At 50.9% G+C, this 25,751-nt stretch overlaps 1 protein-coding gene across 2 annotated transcripts in view; it reads left to right on the forward strand.

Annotated features, from left to right (window-relative positions):
* The first annotated feature begins 8,314 nt into the window (after window positions 1-8,314).
* Window positions 8,315-25,751, forward strand: part of CYP26B1 (cytochrome P450 family 26 subfamily B member 1) — a 32,184-nt gene continuing 14,747 nt past the window's right edge. Inside the window, exons 1-2 of one of the 2 annotated variants that reach the window (XM_067533519.1) lie at window positions 8,315-8,518; window positions 12,381-12,605. In XM_067533519.1, coding sequence (XP_067389620.1) covers window positions 8,315-8,518; window positions 12,381-12,605 — 429 coding nt within the window. The remainder of the gene's footprint in view (window positions 8,519-12,380; window positions 12,606-25,751) is intronic. The other variant, XM_067533521.1, reaches the window with a different exon arrangement.

A 25,751-nucleotide genomic window follows, 5' to 3' on the forward strand; every position in this document is an offset into this window, starting at 1 on the left:
TCCTCCATAAAGCAGGGATTAGAGCTGGTCAAAAATGTCTGAAATATGCAATTCTGATGAAAAAAATCTGGTTATTTCTCACGAGGCTGAGGATCAGAATTCGGATGAAAAAATCAGGTTGAGAAATGTTCATCTGTTGTTTGATCAGATCTAGCACTGACCAAAAAACTCCAAATGGGGACATTTTGACGAATATTTTCACCAAAATTTCAACCAAAAAGAAAAAAGACCAAATTTTCAGGAAAGTTACATTCTCTTGGGCCTGTCCCAATGGGGATGAGGATATTTATTTACCACACAGTAGATTTGTAAGACTTATTTAAGGAATGCCTGTAAAGTGCTTTGAGGTCTTTGCTTGAAATCTGCTCGGTCAGTAGAGATTGTCATTACAAGTAGAGCGTGTTAACACATTTCTGTTGAAACGGTTTGACATTGGAAAATGCCATTTCAACTAAGCTGAAATGTTTCGTGAAATCACAGATTTAGTCAAAATTTTGTTTAAAAGAAATGGGGGAAAAAATTAAAAATGTGGAAACATCAGCTTTCAACATTAAGGGACTGAAAACTTCCAATTTTCTAGTTCAAAATAACTTTATTTTATTTTTAATGTAATTCATGTAATGCATTTTATTTTTATATTGAAAAAAGAGGTTGAAATGGAAACAAACTGTTTGGAACGTATCATAACAAAATATTGCTATTTACCCCCACAAGCAAATTTTTTTAGAATTTTGTTTTGTGAAGAAAAAAAAATAGACTTCATCCCAATTCAGGATGGAGAAAAAAATTAAAAACTTGAAATTTTTTGCAGAGTGGAAAATCCATTTCCCAACCTGCTCTAATTACAAGACACAACTGGGGTGGCTGGTCTGTCTTGACTGTATATTTTCCCTGGGTGTGGGGGAAAGGCCCATCAGCCTACAGGAAGCCTGTAATGTTGATGTAGCATGGAGCCGGAGCTCATGAAGGATGACAGATGCAATGCAAATACAGCTGCATGGAGTACTCTGAGCTCAGCATGCATGACATTGACATGGCTGTTGCAGGAGGCTTCGAAATATTAACAGTCAGGTGCTAAGGGGGTCTAATTTTTTGGTGGGTAGGGTCTTTGTCAAGACAGTAATTTCTTTTCCCTATTTCCCTGCAGTCTGAGCTGGGACAAGGATACTTCCCACTTCAGCGTATCTTTATGTCAATCAGATGTAATTAAAATAACAAATTAATTTAAATTCAAATTAAATTAATTTTAGTTAAATTTAATTAATTAAATTAATTCATGAGGGTTATTAAAATTAATTAAAATAGGCTGAGGAAAACAGGCTGGTCACCTGGTGCTGGATTTCCCTTGTTAATTCCCAAGCTAATGACAAATACATTAAATACTTTCCTAATGTTGCTTTGCCATAAAAGCAAGAGCTGTAGGTGCCTATGTGATGAACAGGAGGAGAGGCTGGGGCAGGCAATGGGGAATAAGAGGGGAAACAGGAGAGGGGCAGTGGGGGAATGGGTGGGGAGTTGGAGTCAGGCCCATGAGGAAGAGGTGGTGGGGGCATTAATTCTGATTTGGGCAAAGCACTGGCTGATATTCAGTATTGAGGCACTTCGTACAGGGTGGGGGGGTGTAACTAGATCTTTTCCACCAGGCATTTAAGCTATTGTGCTCAAACGAACGCAACATTATTTTATGCTAATTTACCGCCACACACAAAGTTCTTACCTTCCCCACACTCCATATGTGATATTTATCTGCAGTCAGACTTTCCCTCCAGAAGGATCCCAAAGCGCTTTACCACCACACCACGGAAATGAGGGGCCAAGGGTAGCCCCCGGCCAATCCGTTCCACCAAAGCAGCAGGAGGAGGAGGGGAAACGCTGGCCAAAGACAGCCTGTGGGACCCTTAATGCCTCACACTGCACAGAGACAAGCTCAGCCCCCACGGAATAACGGCCCGGTATTCTACTTACGTACATAGGAGGGGCTGATGGAGTAGCTTCACTCTTTCGTAGATTCAGAGAGTCCAAGGCCAAGCCTCAGACCCACGGGAGAAGGCGCATCCAGCCTGTGGAGTTGGAGATTTTTGTACGTACCTTAGATAGATCAGGTCACTATGGGTGTAATTCTCCCCTGGGCAGAAGGCCAGCGTGGGGCCAGGGAAAATGAGACACAGAGCGTGACTCAGTCAGGCCAAGAGCGGGACTGTGGGACCCGAGAGTTGTGACTCCCAGTCCCGTGCTTTGACTACCAGACGTCATTCCCTCCACCCCACAGATCCTGGGAGCAGCTGCGTGGCGAGGTGGACTCTCCAAGGTCTCCCCTTGGCTCCCGGTGGCCCTGCCTCTGCCAACTCACCCTCCCTCCCAGGGGGCATCGAAGACAGGGAGGGAGAATGAAAGCGGTTTGGCAGAGGCGTTGACTCCCACAGCAATTTCCCGCTGGCAATCAGGAAATCTGCCTGAACAGAGCACACCACGGAGAGCGGCAGCTGGACCCACTCAGGAGCCACGAAGCCCATCTCCATGCTGTGCTGGGGGAGGGACTTCCTCTTCAACCAGGCACCAAGGAAGCAGCTGCTCCCACCTTTCCACCTGCCCCAATCCCCCTGCTTTCCCTTTCCCCCCACCAATGGAAGCTGGAGGAACACCTGGCACCTTTTAGCAGGCAGCTAAAAAAGCACCAATTTTTTTAAAGTGCTTATATACAAATGCTAGAAGTCCAAATACTAAGTTGGGTGAACTTGAGTGCCTCATATTAAATGAGGCTATTGATATAATAAGCATCACAGCAACCTGGTGGCATAAAGATAATCCATGGGACACAGTAACACCAGGGTACAAAATATATCGGAAGGACAGAATAGGTTGCACTGGTGGGGGAGTGGCGCTATAGAAAGCGTAGAGTCAAATGAAATAAAAATCCTAAATGAACCAAACTGTGCCACAGAATCTCTATGGATAGTAATTCCATGCTTGAATAATAAGAATATAACTACCGACCCCTGGACCAGGATGGTGATAGTGACTGTGAAATGCTCAGAGAGATTAGAGAGGCTATAAAAAGAAAAAACTCAATAATAATGGGGGATTTCAACTATCCCCATATTGACTGGGTACATGTCACCTCAGGACGGGATGCAGAGATAAAGTTTCCTGACACCTTAAACAACTGCTTCTTGGAGCAGCTAGTCCTGGGACTCACAAGAGGAGAGGCAAGTCTTGATTTAGTCCTAAATGGAGCACAGGATCTGGTCCAAGAGGTGAATATAGCTGAACCGCTTGGTAATAGTGACCATAACATCATAAAATGTAACATCCTTGTGGAGGGGAACATCAAAGCAGCCCATTCCCAGTTGCATTTAATTTCGGAAAGGGGAATTACACAAAAATGAGGAAGTTAAACAGAAATTAAAAGGTACAATGCCAAAAGTGAAATCCCTGCAAGCTGCATGGAAACTTTTCAAAGACTCCACAATAGAGGCTCAATTTCAATGTATACCCCAAATAAAAAAACATGATAAAAGGACCAAAAAAGTGCCACCGTGGCTAACCATAAAGTAAAAGAAGCAGTTGGAGGCAAAAAGGCATCCTTTAAAAAGTGGAAGTTAAATCCTATTGAGGAAAATAGAAAGGAGCATAAGCTCTGGCAAGTGAAGTGTAAAAATATAATTAGGAAGGCCAAAAAATAGTTTGAAGAACAGCACGCCAAAGACTCAAAAGTAACAGCAAAAACATTTTTAAGTACATCAGAAGCAGGAAGCTGCTAAACAACCAATGGGGCCACTGGGCAATCGAGATGCTAAAGGAGCAGTCAAGACCATTACAGAGAAACTAAATGAATTATTTGCATCGGTCTTCACGACTGAGGGTGTGAGGGAGATTCCCAACCTGAACCATTCTTTTTAGGTGACAAATCTGAGGAACTGTCCCAGATTGAGGTGTCAGAGGAGGTTTTGGAACAAACTGATAAATTAAACAGTAATAAGTCACCAGGACCAGATGGTTTCACCAAGAGTTTTGAAGGAACGCAAATGTGAAATTGCAGAACTACTAACTGTGGTATGTAACCTATCATTTAAATCAGCCTCTGTATCAGATGGCTGGAGGATAGTTAATGTGACACCAATTTTTTTTAAAGGCTCCAGAAGCGAGCCTGGCAATTACAGGCCGGTAAGCCTAACTTCAGGACCAGGCAAATTGGTTGAAACTATAGTAAAGAACAGAATTACCAGACACATAGATGAACATGATTTGTTGGGGGAAGAGTCAACATGTTTTTGTAAAGGGAAAATCATGCCTCACCAATCTACTAGAATTTTTAAGGGAATCAACAAGCATGTGGACAAGGGTGATCCAGTGGATATAATGTACTTTGCTTAAGAGCCTTTGGTGAGGGACCTTGTCAAAGGCTTTCTGAAAATCTAAGTAAGATGTCAAGGGATAAGTGGGAAAGTCCTGTCCTGGATCAGTAACTGGTTAAAAGATAGGAAACAAAGGAGAGGAATAAATGGTCAGCTTTGAGAATGGAGAGATAGATAATAAGACAGAAAATATCGTATTGCCTCTTTATAAATCCATGGTACGCCCACATCTTGGATACTGTGTGCAGATCTGGTCGCCCCATCTCAAAAAAGATACATCGGAATTGGAAAAGGTACAGAAAAGACAACTAAAATGATGAGGGATATGGAAAAGCTTCCATATGAGGAGAGTTTAATAAGACTGAGACTTTTCAGCCAGGAAAAGAGATGACTAAGGGGGGGATATGATAGAGGTTTATAAAATCATGACTGGTGAGGAGAAAGAACATAAGGAAGTCTTATTTACTCCTTCTCATAACACAAGAAGTAGGGGTCACCAAATGAAATGAATAGGCAGCAGGTTTAAAACGAACAAAAGGAAGTATTTTTTCACACAACACAAGTCAATTTGAGGAACTCCTTGCCAGAAGATGTTGTGAAGGCCAAGACTATAGCAGGGTTCCAAAAAAGAACTAGATAAGTTCATGGAGGATAGGCCCATCATTGGCTATTAGCCCGGATGAGCAGGGATTGCTGTTTGCCAGAGGCTGAGAATGGCCAATGAGATGGATCACTTGATGATGACCTGTTCTAGTCATTCCCTCTGAAGCACCTGGCATTGGCCACTGTTGGAATACAGGATACTGGGCTAGATGGACCCTTGGTCTGGCCCAGGATGGCTGTTCTTATGTTCTCTGAAAGGCAGATATTATCTCTGTTGTTGGGGAAATTGAGGCACAGAGTTTGAATGACTTGCCCAGGGTCACTCAGCAGATGAGTGATGGAACCAAGGCTAGAACCAAGTCTCCAGTTCTCTGCTCTAACTGCTAGACCCAGTACTCGTGTGTAGAAAAGGCCCGGGGGGCATGGGGTAATGTATCACCCTGCAAGGGAAAGGAGGTGGGGACGGCGGGGGGGCAGAGAAGCTGAATTGAAGAGCAAACCTGAGTTCAGTGGGCATTCTGGTGCTCCCAATGGTTTGTCCACCTTCCTCGCCAAAGGGACGGGAGTGCAAGGCACACGCGAATGCCTGTGTAAAAAAGAGGGGGCCGAGTCCCGTTTCGCCCTAGTCATAGACACCGGAGATCACCCCGTCCTCTGCTGAGCAAGTGTTTTACCAAGGAACTTTCACGGACAGGCAGATGGACATCGGATGCTGCTCTGCACCCACCAGGCCATCTAGTCCCTCCCCTCTCCGCCCAACACAGGGTGCTCCTGACAGCAGACTTTCCATCATTGTTTCCTGCTGAAGGCCTGGGGGCCTGCTCCCAGCTGCTTGGGAAGCAGCCGTCCATGAACTCTGAGGACCTGGTCTCCTGTTGCTTTGGGCAGCTGCCGTGCTGGGAGCAGTTTAGGGGTGCCCAGCACCCATCTGACTGCAGAAAAGCTTCCCAGCAGCTGGGAGAGAGAATTATCGACCAGGACATTCAATCTTAGAGATCACCTTGGTCTCACTTCTGCATGCTCCAACTCCCTCCTCTTCTGGGGTTCGGTAAAGACCCAATGGGTTCCTGAGAGGATAGTTGTGTAAACCACAGCCTCTAGTGCCCAGCCAGTAAGAAGAATACTTACCTAGGAAGCTAGGTGGGAACCTGGGCTTCTGGTTCTGGATCTGCTACCTCAATTTGGACAGGGGATCCTGCAAAAAAACCTGAAAGGTCAGGAGTGTGTGAGGACAATTGAATGTCACCACCACCAACCTACTGCAAAGGCATCCTTTAAAAACCGAGACTAAAATTCTCTAGCTGGTTGCACAGATTATGATTTCTTTTTAGAAAACCGATTTGAGCAGTTACTGAATAGGCACAAGAATCGGGTAGAACTGAAGAATGGACAGGAGAGGAGGTGGGGGAAAGAGATCGCCTGGTTTCCTGTTTCCTTTCGCATTCAAACTAAACCCATTTTTGAAGGCAGAATGAAAAGATGCACTCACCTTTCCTGTGTTCACCTGTTATGCTCAGCGATGCACTATCCAAACTGTCCACCAGGTGGGGTTACAGGGCAAAGAGTGAGCCGCGCTGCTCCGGGCTCTGGGAGTTTAACTCTGAAGTGTGCAAAAATGAGGGTGGGGGGGGAGGCAGGAGACACACCAGCAGCAGCTCCTGTCTCATGCACTGCTCCTGGAGAGACGTGCTTTGAGGGCAGAAGATGAGCTCCGGGTCCGTAGGCGCGCTCGTGCACACGCAGACTGCTCACACGTACTTTGGTAGACCCCAAAAAACCCATCAGGCCAATCTGACCGAGCCAGGAGGAGAGAAGCTACACGCCCCTCGCTCCGGTTTGCACGAGCTGCCCCACGGCCCACCGGCCTCCGCCCAGCTGGGGCGGGTAGAACCAAAGCAGGGGGTCCCTGAACTTCTGTCTGCCCTGGGAGCTGCAGCGAATGCTTTGCAAATCTGCCTTCGGCGAGCAAGCCCTGACCCTGGGCGCACGGCGCGGCGGTGTGTGGGTGACAGACCCGCTGCGGGAGGGGGGGGCGAAGCTGGATCCCAATGACTGGCAGAGTTAGGCGGGAGCGAAAGAGGACCAAGAAAGTTTAGGTCTGCCTCCTGCCCTGGGGTCTCTTCAGAGAGCCCCCCCCCCCCCCGTCTTTCAGCCTCCGTGCACGTGTAGAACAGCAGCTCGGCCCCCGGCACTGTCTAGGAAGGGGCAAGTCTTGGGGGGGGGGGGGGGGGGACAGCTGGCTGCGGTGACACTGGTGTAAATCCGGTGTAGCGCGCCTGGCATGGAGTGTGCCTGAGACAGGGTGGAAAGCAAACCAGGGAAGCCATACACACAAGTGGCTGGAATAGGTGATGGAGGGGGGGGGATGATGCCCCAGTGACCCCCCCCCCCCCAGCTGACAGCTGCTGCCAAAAGCCCAGGGAGGTGGAAGCGCCCCCCCCCCCCCCCCCCCCCCCCATGGCTGAGCGATGGTTTGTTTATCTCCTTGTTGTAGGTGTGGCGCCCAGCAGACAGGAAAACGAAAAACTCAGTTTGATCCTTCGGCAAGCCGCCCTGGCTGGCTCTCGCCGGGCCCGCCGCCAAACCTCGCACGCTCCAGCCCGGGCTGCCTAGACGTTCACCCCGCCCCCAAAAAGCCTTCTGAAGTGAGGGGGGGGGGGGGGGGAGCAGCTGGCAGCTTGCCCATTACTCAGCCGCCCCGCCTCTATATAAACACACACATTGACTTTCTTTTTTACTCCAACTCACATGGAGAGAGGCTTTAACAACCCAACCTCCCTCTGTACCGCAGTCCAGTGGAGCAAAGGCCAGGGCTCACCCTAACCAGCCTATAGACAGCTGTGGAACTCTCTGCCTCTGTCTGTCCGTCTGTCCGTCGCATTCCTGCTCCATCTCGCCAGCTCTCCGCTGCATTGTTTCCATGCTATCCCTGCTACATCTCTCTGTCTCGCACTGACAGCAGACACCTATTGCATTGGCACTGGATTCTTCTTCTGCTCTTTTAATTTGATTGCACACACAGTTTTGGGGGTTTTTTTTTTGGGGGGGGGGGGTTGTTTTGTTTGTTGGGGCTATCTGCTCTGCAAAGTTTATCTGAGAAGTTTTCAGAGAGAGAGGGGGGGGATCTGATTTTGCTGCTGCTGCTGGTGGTGGGGGGAAGAGAACCAGACCCCTCCCCACCCCCACCCCCAAATTCGGATCTCCTCCCCCTGCCCTGCTCTGAGCTCACCCTCCATGAAGCGCTCCAGCGTGTGACTTTGTATTTGCCTTCTTGTGCGTGTGTGGTGCATTTCAGAGGGCTTGGGTTGGTTTTTTTTCTCCCCCCCCCCCTCCTCCTCCTCCTCCGCCTTCCAAATATGCTGTTCGAAAGTTTTGATCTGGTGTCTGCGCTGGCTACCCTCGCTGCATGCCTGATATCACTGACTCTGCTCCTGGCAGTCTCCCAGCAGCTGTGGCAGCTCCGCTGGGCAGCCACCCGGGACAAGAGCTGCAAGTTGCCGATCCCTAAAGGATCTATGGGATTCCCCTTAATCGGAGAAACCTTCCACTGGCTACTCCAGGTAAGGATTTAAGGTGGGCTGGGACAGTTGGTTTGCAGCACCGGGGGGGGCATTGCATCATGCCTTCTCACTGCAAGTTGGGAGCGGGGGAGCCCTGGCAGATGCACGTGGAGTCTGTGAAGGGGAGGGCAGGCTCCTTTGCAAAGCAGAGTGCGGGGAGCCTGAACCCCCTGGGCATCGTTTTATCTCCAGGGCAAGCCGCTCCATTTGGCTTCTTGGCTCCAGCTGCGGCGTGGGTCTGACTTTGCCTCCTACAAAATCTCAGCTCGGGTCGAGGCGGGTTTCTCACGGGCACGGCGTGAATTTTGAAATGGCAACCGAGCTGGAGGAGGGGGCAACAAAATATACGTCTGGCCCGTTGCAATTGGGTCTCCCTGGCTGGTGGAAAACGTTAGCCCCTTTCACCAGCGCTGTCCCTTGCCGGGCGGGATGCACTTCGCAGCTGAACTTTTCAGAGGGGTGCATGCTTTCACTGCTGTCATTTTGTGGGTCCCTCTCCCCCGCCATCGGCAGGGGCCGGGGTCACTGTTTAGACACAGCTCTGCCCCGATGCCTTGCAGCCAGTGGGTGCCACTTCGAATTCCCTGGCAAACCAGCGTGGGAATACAAATTGAGCCGGGGGAGGGGAGGGGGGTGCGTTGCCCCTTTAAAGTCAGGACGGGTTTATATTAGTCAGCCAGGTAAAACCCGCTCCTTTCTGGAGGTAAAGGGTAGACTGGGGGGGGATCAAAGCGAATTCCCACCACAGCCAGCGGGGTGACGGGTTTAAAAATACCCGATGTGCGATCCGGGAGCGCTGGAAGCGGAGTTATTCTGGTGTAGGGCTGTTCCCATTGATGGGATTAGATGTATAAACAGTGCAGCTCAGATCCACTCCGGTGGGAAACCGGATCGTTAGATTGACCCCGGGATTAGCCTGGGGAAAGGCTTGTGGGATTTGATCACCTCGGAGAACATCTCCCTGGAGCGGGATCCAGTCCCCCTAGGCGATGCCCATCTAGACTAACGCAGCTGGTCCAAGCCGGAGTCTGGGAGCGTGGCTGGCTGCTGAGGGTGGGAAGCGATGCCCTGTGAAAACACAGTGCCAATCTGGTGTCAGTAAGGAGCGCGTTCGAGCCGTGTCTACATTCCACATGCAGGCGGCACAAACACGCTGCTTTCCTTCGCCACGACAGGTAAATCGCTGCGGGCTGGCGTCGGGGGCAAGCCCCCCTGGAAATAGCAAAGAGGTTAGTTTAAGGACGCGCTAACGAGCAAAGGGCCGGTTTCATTGGTTGGCGGGGGGAAGAGGCGGCTACCCCAGCTCCACGTTCCCGGTGTCGGAGCGGATTCCTCCTCCCTGGTGCTAACGAACACATCAGATGTGTTTGGCTTGCCGGGTGTGCATGCCGGCAGCGCCTTTCCCTGGCCCGCTCGGCAGCCCCTGTGCAATGAGCACCCCCACATTTCTAGCCACAGCGAGTTACAGGACAAAACCAAACTCTGGGAAAGCCAAAACCAGAGCTCTCGCCTTCTCCAGCAACCTCCTTGTAAAGGAGGAGAGCTGTGCGAGCCTCCGGGCAGCAGCTCAAGAGTTAACTGCAGGCTTTCCATAGTGCTTTATTTTTTAAAGAAATTTATCAGATTTTTTACAGGGGGACCAGCGAAGGGTTCTCCCTTTCCACAGGCTCCATCCAGCAGAGTCCAGGGCTAAAAATACAAAATTCTGTATAAATTGGACTCCACTCGAAACTCCTACCACATAAAGGTGGTCTTTGTGCTGCAGTGGGGAAGGCTGGACAAATAACTCTTTATTAATGCCACAAAAAGCACTTTAATTATATTTACGCAGATCAAGCAACAGGGTCGCCTGAAACATCTAAACTCCACAACCGCGCTTTTGTTTAAAAGTAAACACACACACACACACACACAACTAAACATCACTTCAGTTTGTGTAGCTACAATGGTTAAGCGCAGTTTGCAACTTTTCTTCCAAGCGATTGTGTTTAAAGGGGAAGCGCCTTTTGCAAACGGGCTAGAAAGTTTCTCACAAGCTTTCTGGGTGGTTGTTGTTTTTTTTTATGGGGAGGGGGTCATTTATTTATTTTTTTGACTCCTTCTGCCGTAGTACCCGTGCCCTTTTTCTATGACAAAAGAACCCGCGAGCATGTGGGAAAGTTATTACAACTCCAGAATCTGCAGATTTACTTAGCCAAAGATGACTTTAAAGTAATTCAAACTTTGGTATGTTCTGAAAGCTAAAGGGGGCCGGGGGCAGGAGAGGGAAGCCAGGAAAGGGTCTGCCCCTTATTTTGGTTTCCTGAATGAATTGTTCTTCATGGGATAAATCCTTGGAACAGGAACTCAGCTCCACTTGGAAGACTTGCCCATTAATTCACCCCGGCAGTCGGAGGGGAGTAGCACGCAACAGATCTACCTGTGTTGGGAACCTAGCAAACTTCCTTCCCAGCCAGGCCCGTGCAAAGCACTCGAAGTGAAGTTGGTGCCTTCATGGCCGGGCGGCAGGAAGCTGAGGCCGGGATCTCAGGACGTTTCTCGTCGGGGGGCGGTGGGTAAGATGTATCCAGCCTGTAATACGAGGCGTCAGTCCCCTAGCAGGCGGAGAAGACAAGGCATCTCTAGCGCACCGTCCAGCAGGTCGGCAAAGGACGGGGTGTGGAGCACAGGGGAGTTCCCCGAATTAGCTTTATTAGCCAGGGGCGCTGGGTTTAGCCAGGGGACAAACACAGCCTCTTCCTCCAGGGTTCGTGGAAGCCCGGCAACACCCCTGATAGTCACTGGACAAAAGGGCATTTGATTTCACACCGCGACACAAACCCCTGGCGTGATGTGTTCATTCAGTCCGGCTGATTCAGTCAATAGCCCCCCCCCCCCCCCCCCCCCCCAATCGAGGTATTTCCCAACCGTGTGTGCGCCTGGAGATCGTTTTACTAGCCGCGGTGACATGCCCCGTCATCACCCAAGCCAGCAAAACTGCCCCCGAGCCCGCTCCGAATCCGATCGCACTCCGGATTGCTTTCACATCCCTCAGCTCGTCAAAGGGACCCGAGCCAAATAATCACTTCCCCACATTTCTGACCCATTGCCGCCTCCTAACCCGCTCTGCACTTTTGCACACATCTATCTAATCCTCTCCCCGGCTGAAGTCCCCCAAGGGGAATAATCCGCCCCAAATCCATCTCCTCCCCCCCCCCCACCTCGAATCTCTCTCCAGACAGCTGCCAAGCGGGCATCCCTCTAGTGATTTGTCTCTGCCCACCCCACCAGGCAGTTGGCATGTCCTCGCTGGACCGTGCAGCTCGGTAGCGATTTTTCTGTTCCCGGCCCTCACCAACAGAGCTTTGAAAACCCTCCCCCCGACCGCCTGTGGACTAACTTCTGTTCACAGGCTCTGGCTAGTGGCCATTCTGGTTTAACAGCCAGCCCGGCAGTTCTTGAGAGGCTGCGACCTGGATGGATGGTCTTGGGCACAATCCTTTCCTGGGGTGCAAGGCGCCTTCCACTGGGGCTGGGGCAGAGCAAAGGCCAGTGATCTATTCCCCCAGCTCCTTCAAACGGGCAGAGAACTTTTGCCAAGGAGACGTTTTCCTGGCGGGGCCCTGAACCTGGAAGAGCCGGTGCCCGGCCCCTCCTCTTCATGGCAGCCCTGGGAAACGGGCTACTAGCCCGATGGACGGGAGGGCGGGTGGTGAGACGGGACAGAAGGATGGATCCCCCCCCCACCCCGCCGCCGCCCGGCTGTGTAGAGGTGTCAGTACAGTGCCGTGTGCGTCTGTCTGTCTGTCGGTAGGGTGAGGGTCCGTGTGTCCCAGTGAGCACGAGCTGGCTAACGGCCTGTGTGTCTCCCCCCCCGCCCCAGGGCTCCTGCTTCCAGTCCTCCCGGAGGGAGAAGTACGGCCACGTCTTTAAGACCCACTTGCTGGGACGCCCCTTGATCCGGGTGACGGGCGCCGAGAACGTGCGCAGGATCCTGATGGGGGAGCACCACCTGGTGAGCACGGAGTGGCCCCGGAGCACCCGCATGCTGCTGGGACCCAACACGGTGGCCAACTCCATCGGGGACATCCACCGGCACAAGAGAAAGGTAAGGACCCCCCCCACACACACCCCCCCCCACACCCCCTCCCCCACCTCACCTGCAGGGAGACACCAGGATAGGAACCACCCACCCGGGCCCGCCGCCTGCCCCACGCTCCCGTCTGCGGGGGGCAGCGAGTCTAGGGCCTCTCCAAGCCGGGGGGCCCCCCAACCAGCGCCCCCGGTAGCCGGGTCCCTTGCTCTGGTCCCGGGTCCTGGCTCAACCCCCCGCCCCCGCAGCTCCTGGGCCGGTGCGTGGGCAGCAGACTGGGGCCCGGGTGGGTGGGGGGGTGTGTGTGTGTGTGGGGGGGGGAGGGCTGGGCTCCTTCCCCGGTACTCCCAGCACGTGGCGATGCCCCGGCGGCGCCGCGTTCGGGCGGCGGAACGCGGCGGGCAGTGCGAGCGTTCGAAACTCCGAACGCCGCCGGCCGCCCCGCGCGCGTCCTTTGAGGAATTTAAAAGGGCGATGGAGAGACGGGGCCGGGGTGGGTGTGTGGGGGCGGCAGGCTGGATGGGGGTTCCGTGCAGATCTACACAGCTCCTCCTCCTCCTCCTGGGGAAGGGGGATCACCGCGGGGCTCAGCACGGGGGGTGGGGTCCGGCCGAGCTCCAAACTCGGGGACTCCGGCAGCTGCAGCTTCTGAAGTTGAGCCGGGTGGGGGTGGGATTGGGATTGGGATTACGGGCGCATCCCCAGCAATTCTGTATTTATCTGCATGGGTTTTCTATGGGGCTGTTTTATGGGGAGGGCAGAGAGCGGATTCACCCTCCCCCACGTCCCTCCCCCCCCCGGTGCTCCCCTTCCCCACTGCAGCCGGTGGCGCGTGTGGCTTGAACCGGAGTAACCTGAAAACCGACCTCGAGCTCGGCCGAATCGGATCGGCTCCCCTCTTAAAAGGGCAACGCTAGGGCTGCACCGCGCGGGGAGAGGCTCTCCCTGGCTATGCGAGTGGAAGGCGGGGGGGAGGGGAGAGAGAGACATCCTCATTAGTGATTAATGCGGTGGGTATTTCAAAGGCGCAGGACGAGAGCTCCCTGCCCCGCCCTGCCCTGCAGCCAGGAGTTAGAGGAGGAGGCCGTGTTATGGCTCCATCTCCAGCCAGCGCAGGCTGGTTCTTAGCCCGCTCGGCTCTGGGCTGGGCTCTGTCACCCTCCTAGAGCTCCCGCAGCAGGCCGGGCATTGCACCCAGCGCAGGAGGCGACATGGGGCTAGGTGCTGATCTTAGTTCCAGGGGGCCAGGTGCTGCTGATCTCAGGCAGGGTGGGTGGGAATCTGATGCTGTTGACCTCAGATTTTGGTTCCCAGAGGTACACCAGGGTAGTGAGAGATCAGAACCTGCCCCCGTCTTCCTCTGTGACCCTATCCATGGCCCAGCATGCGAACGGCTCTCTGATGATACAGCTAAGCACAGATGAAAGGGCAATTATTAGGAAATACCCAGTGGGGAACTGTTTGCCTGCCGGAGAATTAATCTGGTGTAGCAGCGATCAGGCTCACAGCACTTGCTCCAAGGAGTTTACAGACTAGAGGGCCCACCCTGCAGTGAGTTCCTTGCAGGCAGAGTTTCTGCATCCCGGCGGTCGCCCACATAGAGTTCATGGCAGGATTCAGCAGACAGATGCTGGTATTTGGGCCCATGATGATTGCATTAGCACTAGATGGGGGCCTGATCTCAAGGTAGTGCAGATTTGCAGTGGGGGGTTGCATAGATTAGGGAGGGGCGATTGGGTCCCCCTGGTGTCTTAGATTCTCACCACAAAATGGCTAAGCTTTTTTCTGAGCTTGCTTCCTTTTGGACAGTAGAATAAAAGAGACAAAATAGATAAGACTATGACCATTATCTCACAGTACGGCTGCGTACTGAATGGACCCGCGTATCAGATACTGTTGCATAAAGGTTAATTGATCTCGCCTTCTCTAACATAAACACAAAGCAGTGTTGGGATGGAAAAACCCCTATAAAAACAAAACACTCTACTGTGCACACTTTTCCCCCTGGAGAGAAGATGGGAGAAACAAACACAGGAGAGAAGTTAATCCCCTCTCTTAGTGCACCCTACTGGATGGTGCTCAGACACTCTGTGTGAAGAGCGCAGTATAAGAACCTACACAGAACTGAATAGAATTCATTGCATCAGATTCCAGTTTACAAATGTGATGCATTGTAGCGTTTTTTGTTTTTTTTTAGTATGTAGCAATGCATCCCACTGCAGTATCTGGCTGTGGGTGTGATACTGCACACAAAAGAGATGGCCCTGCTCCCTGGATGATGGAGAGGTAGTTTGGGATATTTGAGGGAGAGGAGAAGAGGCCTTGTCAAACAAGGCAATGCTGAAAAAAGCTATGCTAACTTTGGGACGGCAGCAGGAAGGAAACAGAGCTGTGCTGAAGTCTGCAATTTCAACTCCTTCAAGCTTTCCTATTGAGGAAGGGGGCAGAGTCAAACAATTACTCGAAGGTCCATCTAAATATTTTTTCGTTTGCTTTCTGGAAGGAAAGATATTTCCTCTTTATAGCAAACAAGGGGCAGCTGAGGACCTTTGGTTGAAATCTCAGTAAGTGGAAGCTTTAATAAAACCATGAAGTTTAGACCTCAAGACAAAAAAAAAAGGGGGGGGGTGAGGGAAGAGAGTAGATTATGGGAATGAGGTAATGGAAAGGGAATACACTTAAAAGGTCTTCACATCTAACTAGAGAGCCTTCAGGTTTACTAATGATTTGTACCTCAACTGAGCACCGATGTGCTGACATCAGCACTTGTATGATAAGCATTTAACAAGGGGAGTTTTCCATCCTACGCCTTCTCTCTCTGGACACATTAAACCAGTGACTCTGTTTTCACCTGTGAGGAACAACATAACATGCAAGCCAAGTTCTGTGAGTGTGGGAAGGGATGGCATGCGAGCCAAATTCCCCAATCTGAAAACCCCAGCCCCATGGTTTGGTTTCATGTCTGATACAAAACTGGGGGGCCTATTTTCCAGATAGGACATGGCCAGAACCCCACAACACCAAATATTCTCACAAGATTTTGACCTGAGTGGAGCTGAAATTGAATAAGATTTTGGTGTCATTTGAACCTAAACCCTATACACTGTTTCCTCAGCTAGTCTACGCCTACCTTCCATTGGAATTCTGGCTGACGTCATAAATAAACACAAGTTAGCGTCAAGGATTAGGGGACTCGGGGTTATAAGGAGGAAAGACAGAAGGAGAGACAATTTTAGATGCTAATCTTTTTTAATGAGGGCATTTTCCTAAGCTTTCTCTTTCAGCAACATCCATTGTTATACTAATAGACTAAGCTTGCTGGATCAGTTTGAAAAAGGTTAATCTGTTTCTCTTGCTTCGTTTCCTCTTAATTATAGTTTTCTCGAGCATGAGCATCTGGTGTGTTTCACACCCTTAGGTGTGTGCCCAAATGATTTCCCTGCATCAGTGCTACTAGTTACCTGTCCGTAACAACTCATTCTTTCCCTTGAACACATGCATTTCCTTACACTGAACGGGAGACCAGAAAAACATGTTTCAGATAAGAAGAAAAAAGATCATTTTGTTCTTAGCTGTATCTCTGTACTCTGGCTGGTGTAGACAAGATGATGTCCAGCCCAAGGTCCTCCCAGGCCAGGTGCTCTGCCCCAGACAGCAATCTTAGGTTTCTTTTGGATTAACCAGTCTTGATCTGAAGCTGCTATTTGTCTTGCAATTATTATTATTTTTTAACTCTCCTCATACTGCTGTTGAGGTTGAAGTGAGTGTTAACAAGAATGTGCTTCAGGGCAAGTGAGGAAGCCGTAAACTTAGGACAACTTTAACAACCTAGGCAGTGTGGAAAGGTTTCTCCTATGCCTTACTGATAGAAGATGATGTGTTAAATCATCTAGTCTCGTCCCCACCGGAGAGACAAATGAAGGCTGGTTGTTCTCTGCAGTATTGATCTCCAGCGCTTTGTCAATTCCAGGTCAAAATGTCTCAAGAAGTGAGAATGTTTGAGGGGAAGCAGAGATACTGTGGTGTAGGGGTTAGAACCAGGGTCTGGGTGTTAGGATAATTAGGTACTTCTGTTCCTGGCTTTTCCATGGATCAGGAGATCTAGGGTCTCTTCCCAGCTCTGCCCTGATCTGTGACCATGGACAAATCACTTGGTTTCTCTGTGCTTGAGGCTTTAATCCCTTATCATTTGTAGAGGGCTTTAAGATCCGGGGATGAAAGGTGTTGGAGAAGAACAAAGTATTCCCAATATGCCTTATTGAAAAGTGTGTAGCTTTGGCGACTCATTGCTTTCCCCTCACCCACTTATTAAAACTCCTCCGCATGAGGTTGCCGAAGTTAATATAAACTGGAGAAAGTTCCCTTCTGGGACATTAACTCTTCAGTCTTGGAGTGTGCATATCTGTGGATAAAGAACCGCTTTGCTCCAGAACCAAACAGCTCAGGGGCTTGGGTGGAAAGGTGAGAATGGAGCTGCGTGCAATCTTCTTGGTGGGGCCTGCATACTTCGCAGTCAGATCTGTTTATTGCTGGTATCATCAAAGGTGGCGTCATCCTTGACCCAAGATGAAACCGAGGGATAAGAACATTTGCAAGCACTGAAAGCCCCCGATCAGTACGTACCTAGTGGCTGTTACTGCTGTTGGATCACAAGGTTTACACTGAAGTCAGAGAAGAATGTGAGCTGGCTTTTAAAAATCATTTCTCGTTTTGGTCTTATGCAGCAGACGACTGCCAATCATATGCACCCACGCTGAGAGAGCTTGTCAATAGATAGCAGGCCTTTTCATCCCAGCCCCTGAGAATGAAAATAGCTACGGTAGCAAAGGCTCACTCCAGCTAGTGTGTGTGATCAGACACAGAAAATACTTCAATGTGGCGGCTGGATCTAGTTTTCCCAGCGAGGCGGCGCTGGTATAGTGGTGTTATTATTTGTATTATCGTAGCGTCTCGGAGCGTTGCTCATGGACCAAGTCCCCATGGTGCTAGGCGTTGGACAAACCCAGTCCTTGCTCTGACAGTCTAAGCATGAGACACCCCTCTTCCAAAATCATACACTGTCTACGTTGTAGGCAAAGAGACGCTGCTCTTGGTTCAGCTACGTCCCTCTGCCAGTGCAGGATTGTGCCTGGCAGTACAAGTACATTTGTGTAGCATCTTAAGGACCTGATTTTTCATAGTGGCTAAGCACCTGTCTCTCCCACTGAAACCCTGGGTGCTCATCACTTTTTAAACTCAGCTCCTCAGTGTCTCAGGTGATTCTGCCATTTAACTGTTCCACATTTTTAGGACGTATACTGGATATTTTCTTTTGCTCAGTTTCACCCCTTGATTATCCCTTCCTAGATCATCCTGAAGAATTCTTCTCCCTCTTTGGCCTTAACCCTATTCAGTCTTTGTCAGCCTGAAGTCGTACCCCAATCTTGGTCATCCTAGCTGCTCCTTTTCGCTCCATTTCAGGGCTTCTCCTAAACCAGTCCTTTCAGCCCCTTGCTCATTTTTGTTACTCTTCACTGAACTCTCCTTAATTTATTGGCACCTCTCTGGTTCCTAACCACCCAGAACTGAATATTATATCCTAGATGCCATGTAGAGAAGGCACTCTTATATATTTAAACAGTTAAATATTATGGACTGAATTCTACTCTCATTTACACCTACGCAACTCCTCTGAAGTCAGTGCAGTTGCTCCAGATTTACACCAGTGTACACCAGAGCACAATCTGGCCCTCTGCATTTTAGGGTTGGCAAAGGATTTGGGTCCTGGGAGGACATGACCTTGAATCTATGTTTGCCTGTAACCGTTGAGGAGAAAATCTGCTTTTTGATGGGTGTGGTGGGGTTTAGGGGAAATGGGTTTGTGCTTTATAAAATGTCAATGACCAAGAAGGAAATTTAAGTAACATGAATCACACATTTCTATGAATAATAATAGTCCCTGCAGCCAAACATAGCTAACAGAAAAAAAAAAAAAAAAATGCAAGGGCTCTCAGCCCTTATGCTTCAGGGCATAGACAGGCCATCCAATTGGGGTCAGGAAGGAATTTTCTAACAGACACAGCTGGCTCAAACCCCTCACCCCCACCCCAAGGTGGGTAGGAGTCCCAGACCCTGGGAGTTCTGAAGGAAGTAAACTGTGGCATAAGACAAGTGGTCTGCTTTGTCTCACTGATCCAGTATCCGAAACTACAGCATTCATTAACACACCACAGTTAATGTTCTGCCTCGGAGGCATACAAGTGTTGAGCTTATTAGCACCAAGTAGAAAGGTCTGAGGCCTTAACGTAGTTTGGGAGAGGATTAAGAACACAAAAGGGGCCATAAATTTACATCCAAATACAAACCAGCTGCTGTGGGCAGGGGCAAAGGGAGGGGGCGGGAAGGTACCTTTTTGCATCATGAAAGCTCTGATCCAAGACATTAAAATATTTTACGTTTCCATTGAACCCTTTTGCCCTTGTTGCTGTGGAGTATAAATCATATGGCGGAAAGGAAGCCATCCCCTCCGTCCTGAGCCAATGGGGCCGGATCCTCAGCTGTTGTAAAGCCATGTAACTCCATTGACTTTTCAGCTGGTGCTTCAGTGGAGCTACGCCACTTTGCCCCATTAGAGAACTTGGCCAATGAGTTGAAATTTAATATGAAAAGGGCCTGGCCCAGTGAGTTTTAGTTCACATGCAGAGAGCCCACTGGAATCAGCGGAAAGACTCCCGTTGACTTCCAAAGCTGCAGGGTCACGTCCCTGCTGAGAGATTGTCAATGGGGCCGGCTTGCTGAGTTTAGACCAGATCTGGCTCTCGGAGAAAATCCAGAGTAACTCCAATGGATTTTGGAAAAAAACACAAAAAACACCAGGATGGATGCTGCCTCCTGTAATATTTTGCATTCTCAGAACAGCTTTCATCCGGAAATGCCTTGCAAACTTTAAGGATGCTTTAAAGTGTCACCCTTTGGATCAAAGTTTGGTCATACACTGGCAATTTTACATCTATCCTGGGAGCATTTGCCTTTTAAAACAGGCCCTTGCCTCCCTCCACCTTCAACTAGATCCCCGTTTCACCAGCTTAGCCGTATGACTTCCCCTCTCTGTTCCTCCATTTCCCTGTCTGTAAAATGGGGATAATGATACTGCTCTCCTCTGTAAAGCGCTTTGAGCTCTGCTGATGTACAAGAGCTGGGTATTATTATGACTATTATCCCAGAGATTTCAGATGTCCTCGGAGACATCTAGAGTTTTAAGGTAGTGCTTTACCCTGAATGCTCTTCGCCTACCCTGGATGCACAGCCGTCTCTGGGGTACAACAACGGCAGGGGTTCAACAGCGTACAGCAACAGAGCAGGGCATGGAGTATAGAATGCCATGTACAAATCATAGAGATTGGGGAGGAACTTTTTAGGTCATCTAATCTGTCCTCCACTTCTAAGTGTCTCGACTAACCTATTCTGTTCAGGTTAGTAATTATCCCACTCACCGCTCTGGTATGTGAGTGCTCTTCCAGTCTAGTGAATCTTTCTGTCACGCAGCTTTTCTTGTGTTTCTGCTTCCATTTCCCTGCTCTTCATTTCCTGCTGTTATTTCTAGTTGCATTATTCTCCGCTGCCTTGCACCTTGCACTGTTATTTGCCTAGGGAATACCACCAAAACCACGGTAACCTTCATTATCCATGGAAATAGATTAGTGTTAGCGTTAGCACCCTTGCACCAGGATACACACGGTAATTCCCAAGGATGTAGCTCCCAGGAACTCTCCCCCTCTCGCTCTGAAATTCTGACAACGAAGCCGATGGCAGGGCTGGGGTGATGTCCCCGTCTCTGATGGAATCACCTTCATCTTTGGATCCTGCTAGCCAGATTGCATCACACGAGAGCTATTTTCCCTGGGTTGGATTCTCCTAACCTCCTACACGGGCAATGGACAGAGCTGGCTCTTCTCCTTCCCACCTCGCCTTGCCAAATACACGTAACGGGATTCTCTGCCACTCCAAGCCTCACCTGGAGTCGCGGAAACTCACCAGGGAAAAAAAAATCCAGCAATCCCTCCAGGCCAGGGGAGCCCCGGGCTCCTTGTTAGTTGAGCAGCCGCTCTCCATGGGGATCAGTGTGTGAGCTATTTTTAGCCTTTCCGGCCACAGGTGTCCCTGCAGCTGTATCACCCGGCAGCCAAAACCAGTGCGGGTCACTGACTGCACCAAGGATTTATGTCGAAGGTTCAAGAGGGGATTAAAATAGGACCTGCGTTGCCGAGCGAGGTTAGGTCCCTGGTGCTATTTTGACTTATTGGACTTAAGAATAGCTTTGATTTCTTGGTGCTCTAGCTGCACTGGTACCTCTCGCTGGGGAAAGGGGCTGGATCGACAGCCCTGGAGGCTTGAGTTTATCCGCAGAGCAGGTATAGCACAGGCAGGGTTAGGGGGCATGTCTCCCTACACGCTGGCTTGGCAGTGTGCTTCACACGAGACTTCAGTCTTCGCATGGCTCACTGAGCCGGTGGGACGTGGGGCCAGGGGGGTGGTGAGGTGAAGGTTGTGATGTGAAGTTTGACAGACAGGGACTGGACAGAGATGGGACCGCTCCCATCATCTGGTCTAATGAACGCTCTTTGGATAGGTAATAGCTTTTGGTCACCGCTGCTATGTAGGTTTAAGGCTTTGCATCTCGATCCCCATACGGCAACTGGTCCGACGAAGGCTTGGGAAAAAAGTGACAGACGTTATTAGGGCCTGATCAAAAGTCCTTACAGCAAGTCCTTAGTCTTCAGGACCAAGGGAGCTGCGGGTTTTCAGGACAGCTGTTCGGAAATCGGAAATTTCCATTCCTCAGGAAATTCTGACATTTGTTTTCATTCGAAATCAGAACAACCCCCCACCCCAAAAAAATGTCCTGCAAAACAAACATTCTGAAAAAATTTTGATTCGGAACTCCTGAAACAGTTTGTTTTGCTAACGTTGAACTGTTTTGCGGCGGTCATGTTGAAACGTGCTAGTATAATATAAAAGATTGATATGTATGAGCAAGAGGCAGCTCTCATGTAGTATTCAAATTCTTATTTTAATATAATATCAAAGCTGAAACAAACGAAACTGAAAGAAACTGAACTGCAACCAGGAAGTTGAAATGACGCGTTTACAATTTTCCCCACTGAAAATTCAATCACAGCAGACACTTTCCCGTGACACTCTGCAATTTCGATGACACTGCCCTTTCCAATGGAAAACGGTTCGGTCCAAAATTTTCCAACCAATTCTAGTTTCCAGGAACGGTCCTTTGAGGCTGACTGCAACCTCCTTGGCTTTAACTGGTCATTTGGGGTCCCTACTGCAACCGGATTCCCTTTGGAGAGCTCCCTGATCTCTCATCCTCACTGGGAGAAATTTCTGCATTGCACTCCCCTCCAGGCATCTTTCTCCCCCCAGTTCAGGGGACGCTGCGCTTTGATGAGCAGACTCCATGTCGTCCAGGTTCTTAGCTTCCACCTCACTAATATCTCTCAAGATGCCGTAAATCCCTCCAACGATGTATTTACCGCTTGATGACAATCTGCCACTGAGAAAGATGAGAATAGGGGGTGGGAAGGGCCGCTCGAAAAGGCTAATAGTCAATTTCTGCATGGGCTGTGGAACATGGTCTCAGTGTTGCTCAATGATATTCTGTGTTATGGGTTACATTTTACAACATGACCAGAGAGGCTCTTGAGGATGATCTCTTGCGCAGCACTGATGGCTTTTAGAGTATCCAAAAGGCAGTGGTCAGCCTCTTTGCTCCGTGGGTGTGAAATGAAGAAGCCCGTTTGTGTACATTACCAGCTGTAAAAGCAGCAGCTGCAAAAGTATTTAAAAAAAAATATTTGTCTTTTGAACACCTTTGGCTGGGTGGCCTTTCCTGTGGCCACTCAGCGCCCGGCAACATCTTACTTTGTTTCCCCTCCCATTTGAGCTTTTGGTTCCTTAACCACTCCTGCGGGTGACCCATGCAGCCAGATCCCAAAATATCTGTACGTAAACTTTGCAAGGCCGTTGAGCCATCAAGACGGGCCATCCTGCCTTCAGCACTGGCCAAGAACTGATGCTTTGGGGGAAGGAGGACGTCTGCTATAACGTGGCTGCGGCTGGGAGGGCAGAGTTGGAGCGGATACCTGGCTGGCCATTGACTGAGGTGAATGAATCCCTTGGCTCCAGGTTCAGCAGCTGTTTGGCATTTCCCGGGCTCATGCTGGGTGTGGCGGCTGATAATTAAAGTAGCGGAGACACAGCCACCGCGGCCTTTGGAGCTCCACAGAGAGCGTTGTGTTACGTACTGTTCTTCATTTCCTCGGGCTGGACCAACAGTTCAGGGGAAGCAGCGGAGAGGCAGGGAATAGGAACCCGTCCCAGGTGACTTCACCTTCTGGTGACTTCACTAGGGAACATCGAGTCACCAGCCATGGAGGAGCCAGGTTCCAGAGGCCTGTTCTCTATGTGCAGAGTGGAAGCCAGTCCTCTTCCTATGGGGCTTATTAAGACCCGCCTTTGTTCCCTTCTCTCCGGAGTTGAGTGGTGGAGGCGAGGGCCTGCTGTTTTCCCCCCGTGGGCTGGAGGATGGTCGCCCTGGGCCTCGTGCTGCTTCACTATGTCAGAATGGGGGTGTCAGTGTACCTCTCTGGTGCTGGTGATGAGATACTGGTGCCACGGAGGCTGGAACCTGACTCCCCCGCACCTGAGTGTCTCACATCCACGTGTGTGTGTGCCATATCCACACCCCAAAGCAGCTGCTGGCTTTTCAGAGCTGCCCCGCACAGCAGATCTGTGCAAGCGGACTGCCGATTTAATTCGGGCTGGATGAAACGTTTCCTGTTCACGCTCAGACACGGGATCTGAGGCAGAGAGCGGCTCGGCGCCCATGGGGCATTGGTAGTGAAATCAGGAAGCCTGCTGCCAGGAAGGGGTTGCTTAGTCTGCATCCTGGATGGTGGGCTCTCGTTCTGATCTGTGTGACGGACCCTTTGAGAAATGGCGTGTGGGTGTAAGTAATTTTTTTGAGGGGTGCACGTTTTTCTCTCTCCTCTGATTCCAGAGTCAGCAGCAGCTTCTGCTGTCAGCTGTCTTGACTAACAATCCACAAGGATCACAGCAGCTCTGTGTAGCACAAGGACAGGAAGTAACTCTGGGTCTAAACCCAGTGACGTCTCTCTTAACTGCGGTGTCGGTTCCAAGTGGGGAAAGGGGCAGGGCCTGGGTGAGTTTGCAGTTAGCTGCCTCTCATATCAGCCAGAGAAGGGTATAGGTCAGGTCAGCCAGTCCGATTTCCCCTGGCAATGCAGGACGGTTCCCTACAGCCAGCGCTTGTCTAGTCTAGCTTTAAATGACTCTGCAAAGGGCGTTTCTCCACTTTCCTTGGGAGATCATTCCTAATAGTTCTTCTTCGAGTGCTTGCTCATGGCCATTCCACTACAGGTGTGTGCACGCCTCCGGGCATGGCTACCCAGAACTTTTTTCCCCCTTAGCAGATCACGTAGGGCCCTGGAGCCCCGCGCACATGCCGCGGTGTATGAGGCGCTGCCGGCCCTACGCCCCCTCAGTTCCTTCTTGCCGCCCGTGACGGTTGCTGGAACTAGCCTTGCTCTCTGCAAGTTCTGTTCCCCTTGTTTGGACGTGTTTGATATTCTAAGTTAGTTTTAGTTAGTTAAGTAGTTGTTAAGTGTTGTTAAGAGGAGTTAGAGATAAGGCAAGTCCCTGATGGGACTTAGAGCAGCTGGGCCATGCCCTGGTCGCCAGGCTTCAAACCATGTGCCTCCTGCGGGAAGGCTTCCTGCTCAGCGCCCCCCATGACCGCTGCCTTAAGGGCTTGGGGGAAGCCCACAGGAAAGAAGTGCAAGATCTGCAGGGCTTTCAAACCGAGCACTCAGAAGGACCGAGAAATCCAGTTGGAAGCCCTGTTGATGGAGGCAGTGTCCGAGCCGACCCGCTCCACCTCGGTACTGAACGTGACCTCGGTACAGAGCGCACCGTCGGCACCGCCCTTGACCTGGCACCGCGCTACATCGCCGGCACCGAAGAGGAAGAAGCAGCACACGGAGCGCGGACACTCCCCTGCGCCGTCGGTACGGGCAGGGTTGAGTACGGAGATGCACCGGACCCGGCCCGTCGAGTCTTCTTTGGTGTCTGCATCTCTGGTCAGGGAGCCTCCCCTGACTCCCGGGAGTGGGAGAGTGCCCCTGCCGACGCTGTCGACACCGGAGGGTTTTCAGGCGGCAAGAGCCTTGTTGGTCTTGCCTACGCCACCTCCGCCGAGGGAGAAGGCCGGGGGAAACCCGCGCTGGGTCCCCCTGAATGGCGGTGGAGATGGGGAGGAAGATCTCCCGCCGGAAGGTCTCTGAGGGTAGAGCCAGGACGCTCCCCCAGCCGTCGCTCCAGGTTGGCGTTGTCGAGCCGACCTGCCCCGGCACAGGACGCGGAGTCTCCCTCTCGGGCGTTGGTTATAAATTCATCTAAAAAATAGGCCCCTTGATGAAGCTCTTTTGCTGCTCCTTCCTCCTGTGCTTTAAAGTTCCCTTTCTTCCTTCCCCCTGGATACCAGAGCAGCACTGTTCGGCAAATGTTCACTAGAGGGCGCAGGGATTTTAGCCTGGAAGCAGGAAGGGGCGCCTGTGGGAAGGAGACATGAGTCTGGACTGAATTCCCCTCGCAAGTCAGTGTTATTGCAGGGTTGGATGGGGGTCCGGAGCAGGGCGGCGGAGGGGGACGGGTAAGGATATGCTGGCAAGCGGGATTATTCAGTTGTGGGAGAAGAGGCCTGAGGGGTGAGAGAGATGAAGTGTTTTAAGGAGCCAGGCTGGTTAGAGAGCTCGAGCTGTTTGAGGTCATTGGGCGTAGGTGTAAATGCCGAGTCTAAACGCCTTGGAGGCGAGCCCAAGACAAATGTCAGTGCAAGTGAATCCTGATGTACCCAGAGTCAGGGCGCGTCTGGGCCAGCCACCCAAACCTCCTCGGCGCTCAGAGGTGCCGGTAGGGGCCGTCTTGTACAACAGGCACAGACCCTGGCTGGCAGCGTGATGGGCTAGGTAAGACCCAGTGGGATTTTTCCTGGCTCCGGCTGCTGGGATGCAAAGAGGCAACAGACATAGGAGGAACGGGAGGAGGCCTCGTTAATACAGCGAGAGGGGCAGGCGGTGGAGCAGCTCTCTG

This window comes from Emydura macquarii, unplaced genomic scaffold (assembly GCF_026122565.2).
Source record: "Emydura macquarii macquarii isolate MOO-44397 ecotype Brisbane River unplaced genomic scaffold, CSIRO-AGI_Emac_v2 contig_3345, whole genome shotgun sequence".
Lineage (NCBI taxonomy): Eukaryota > Metazoa > Chordata > Testudines > Chelidae > Emydura > Emydura macquarii.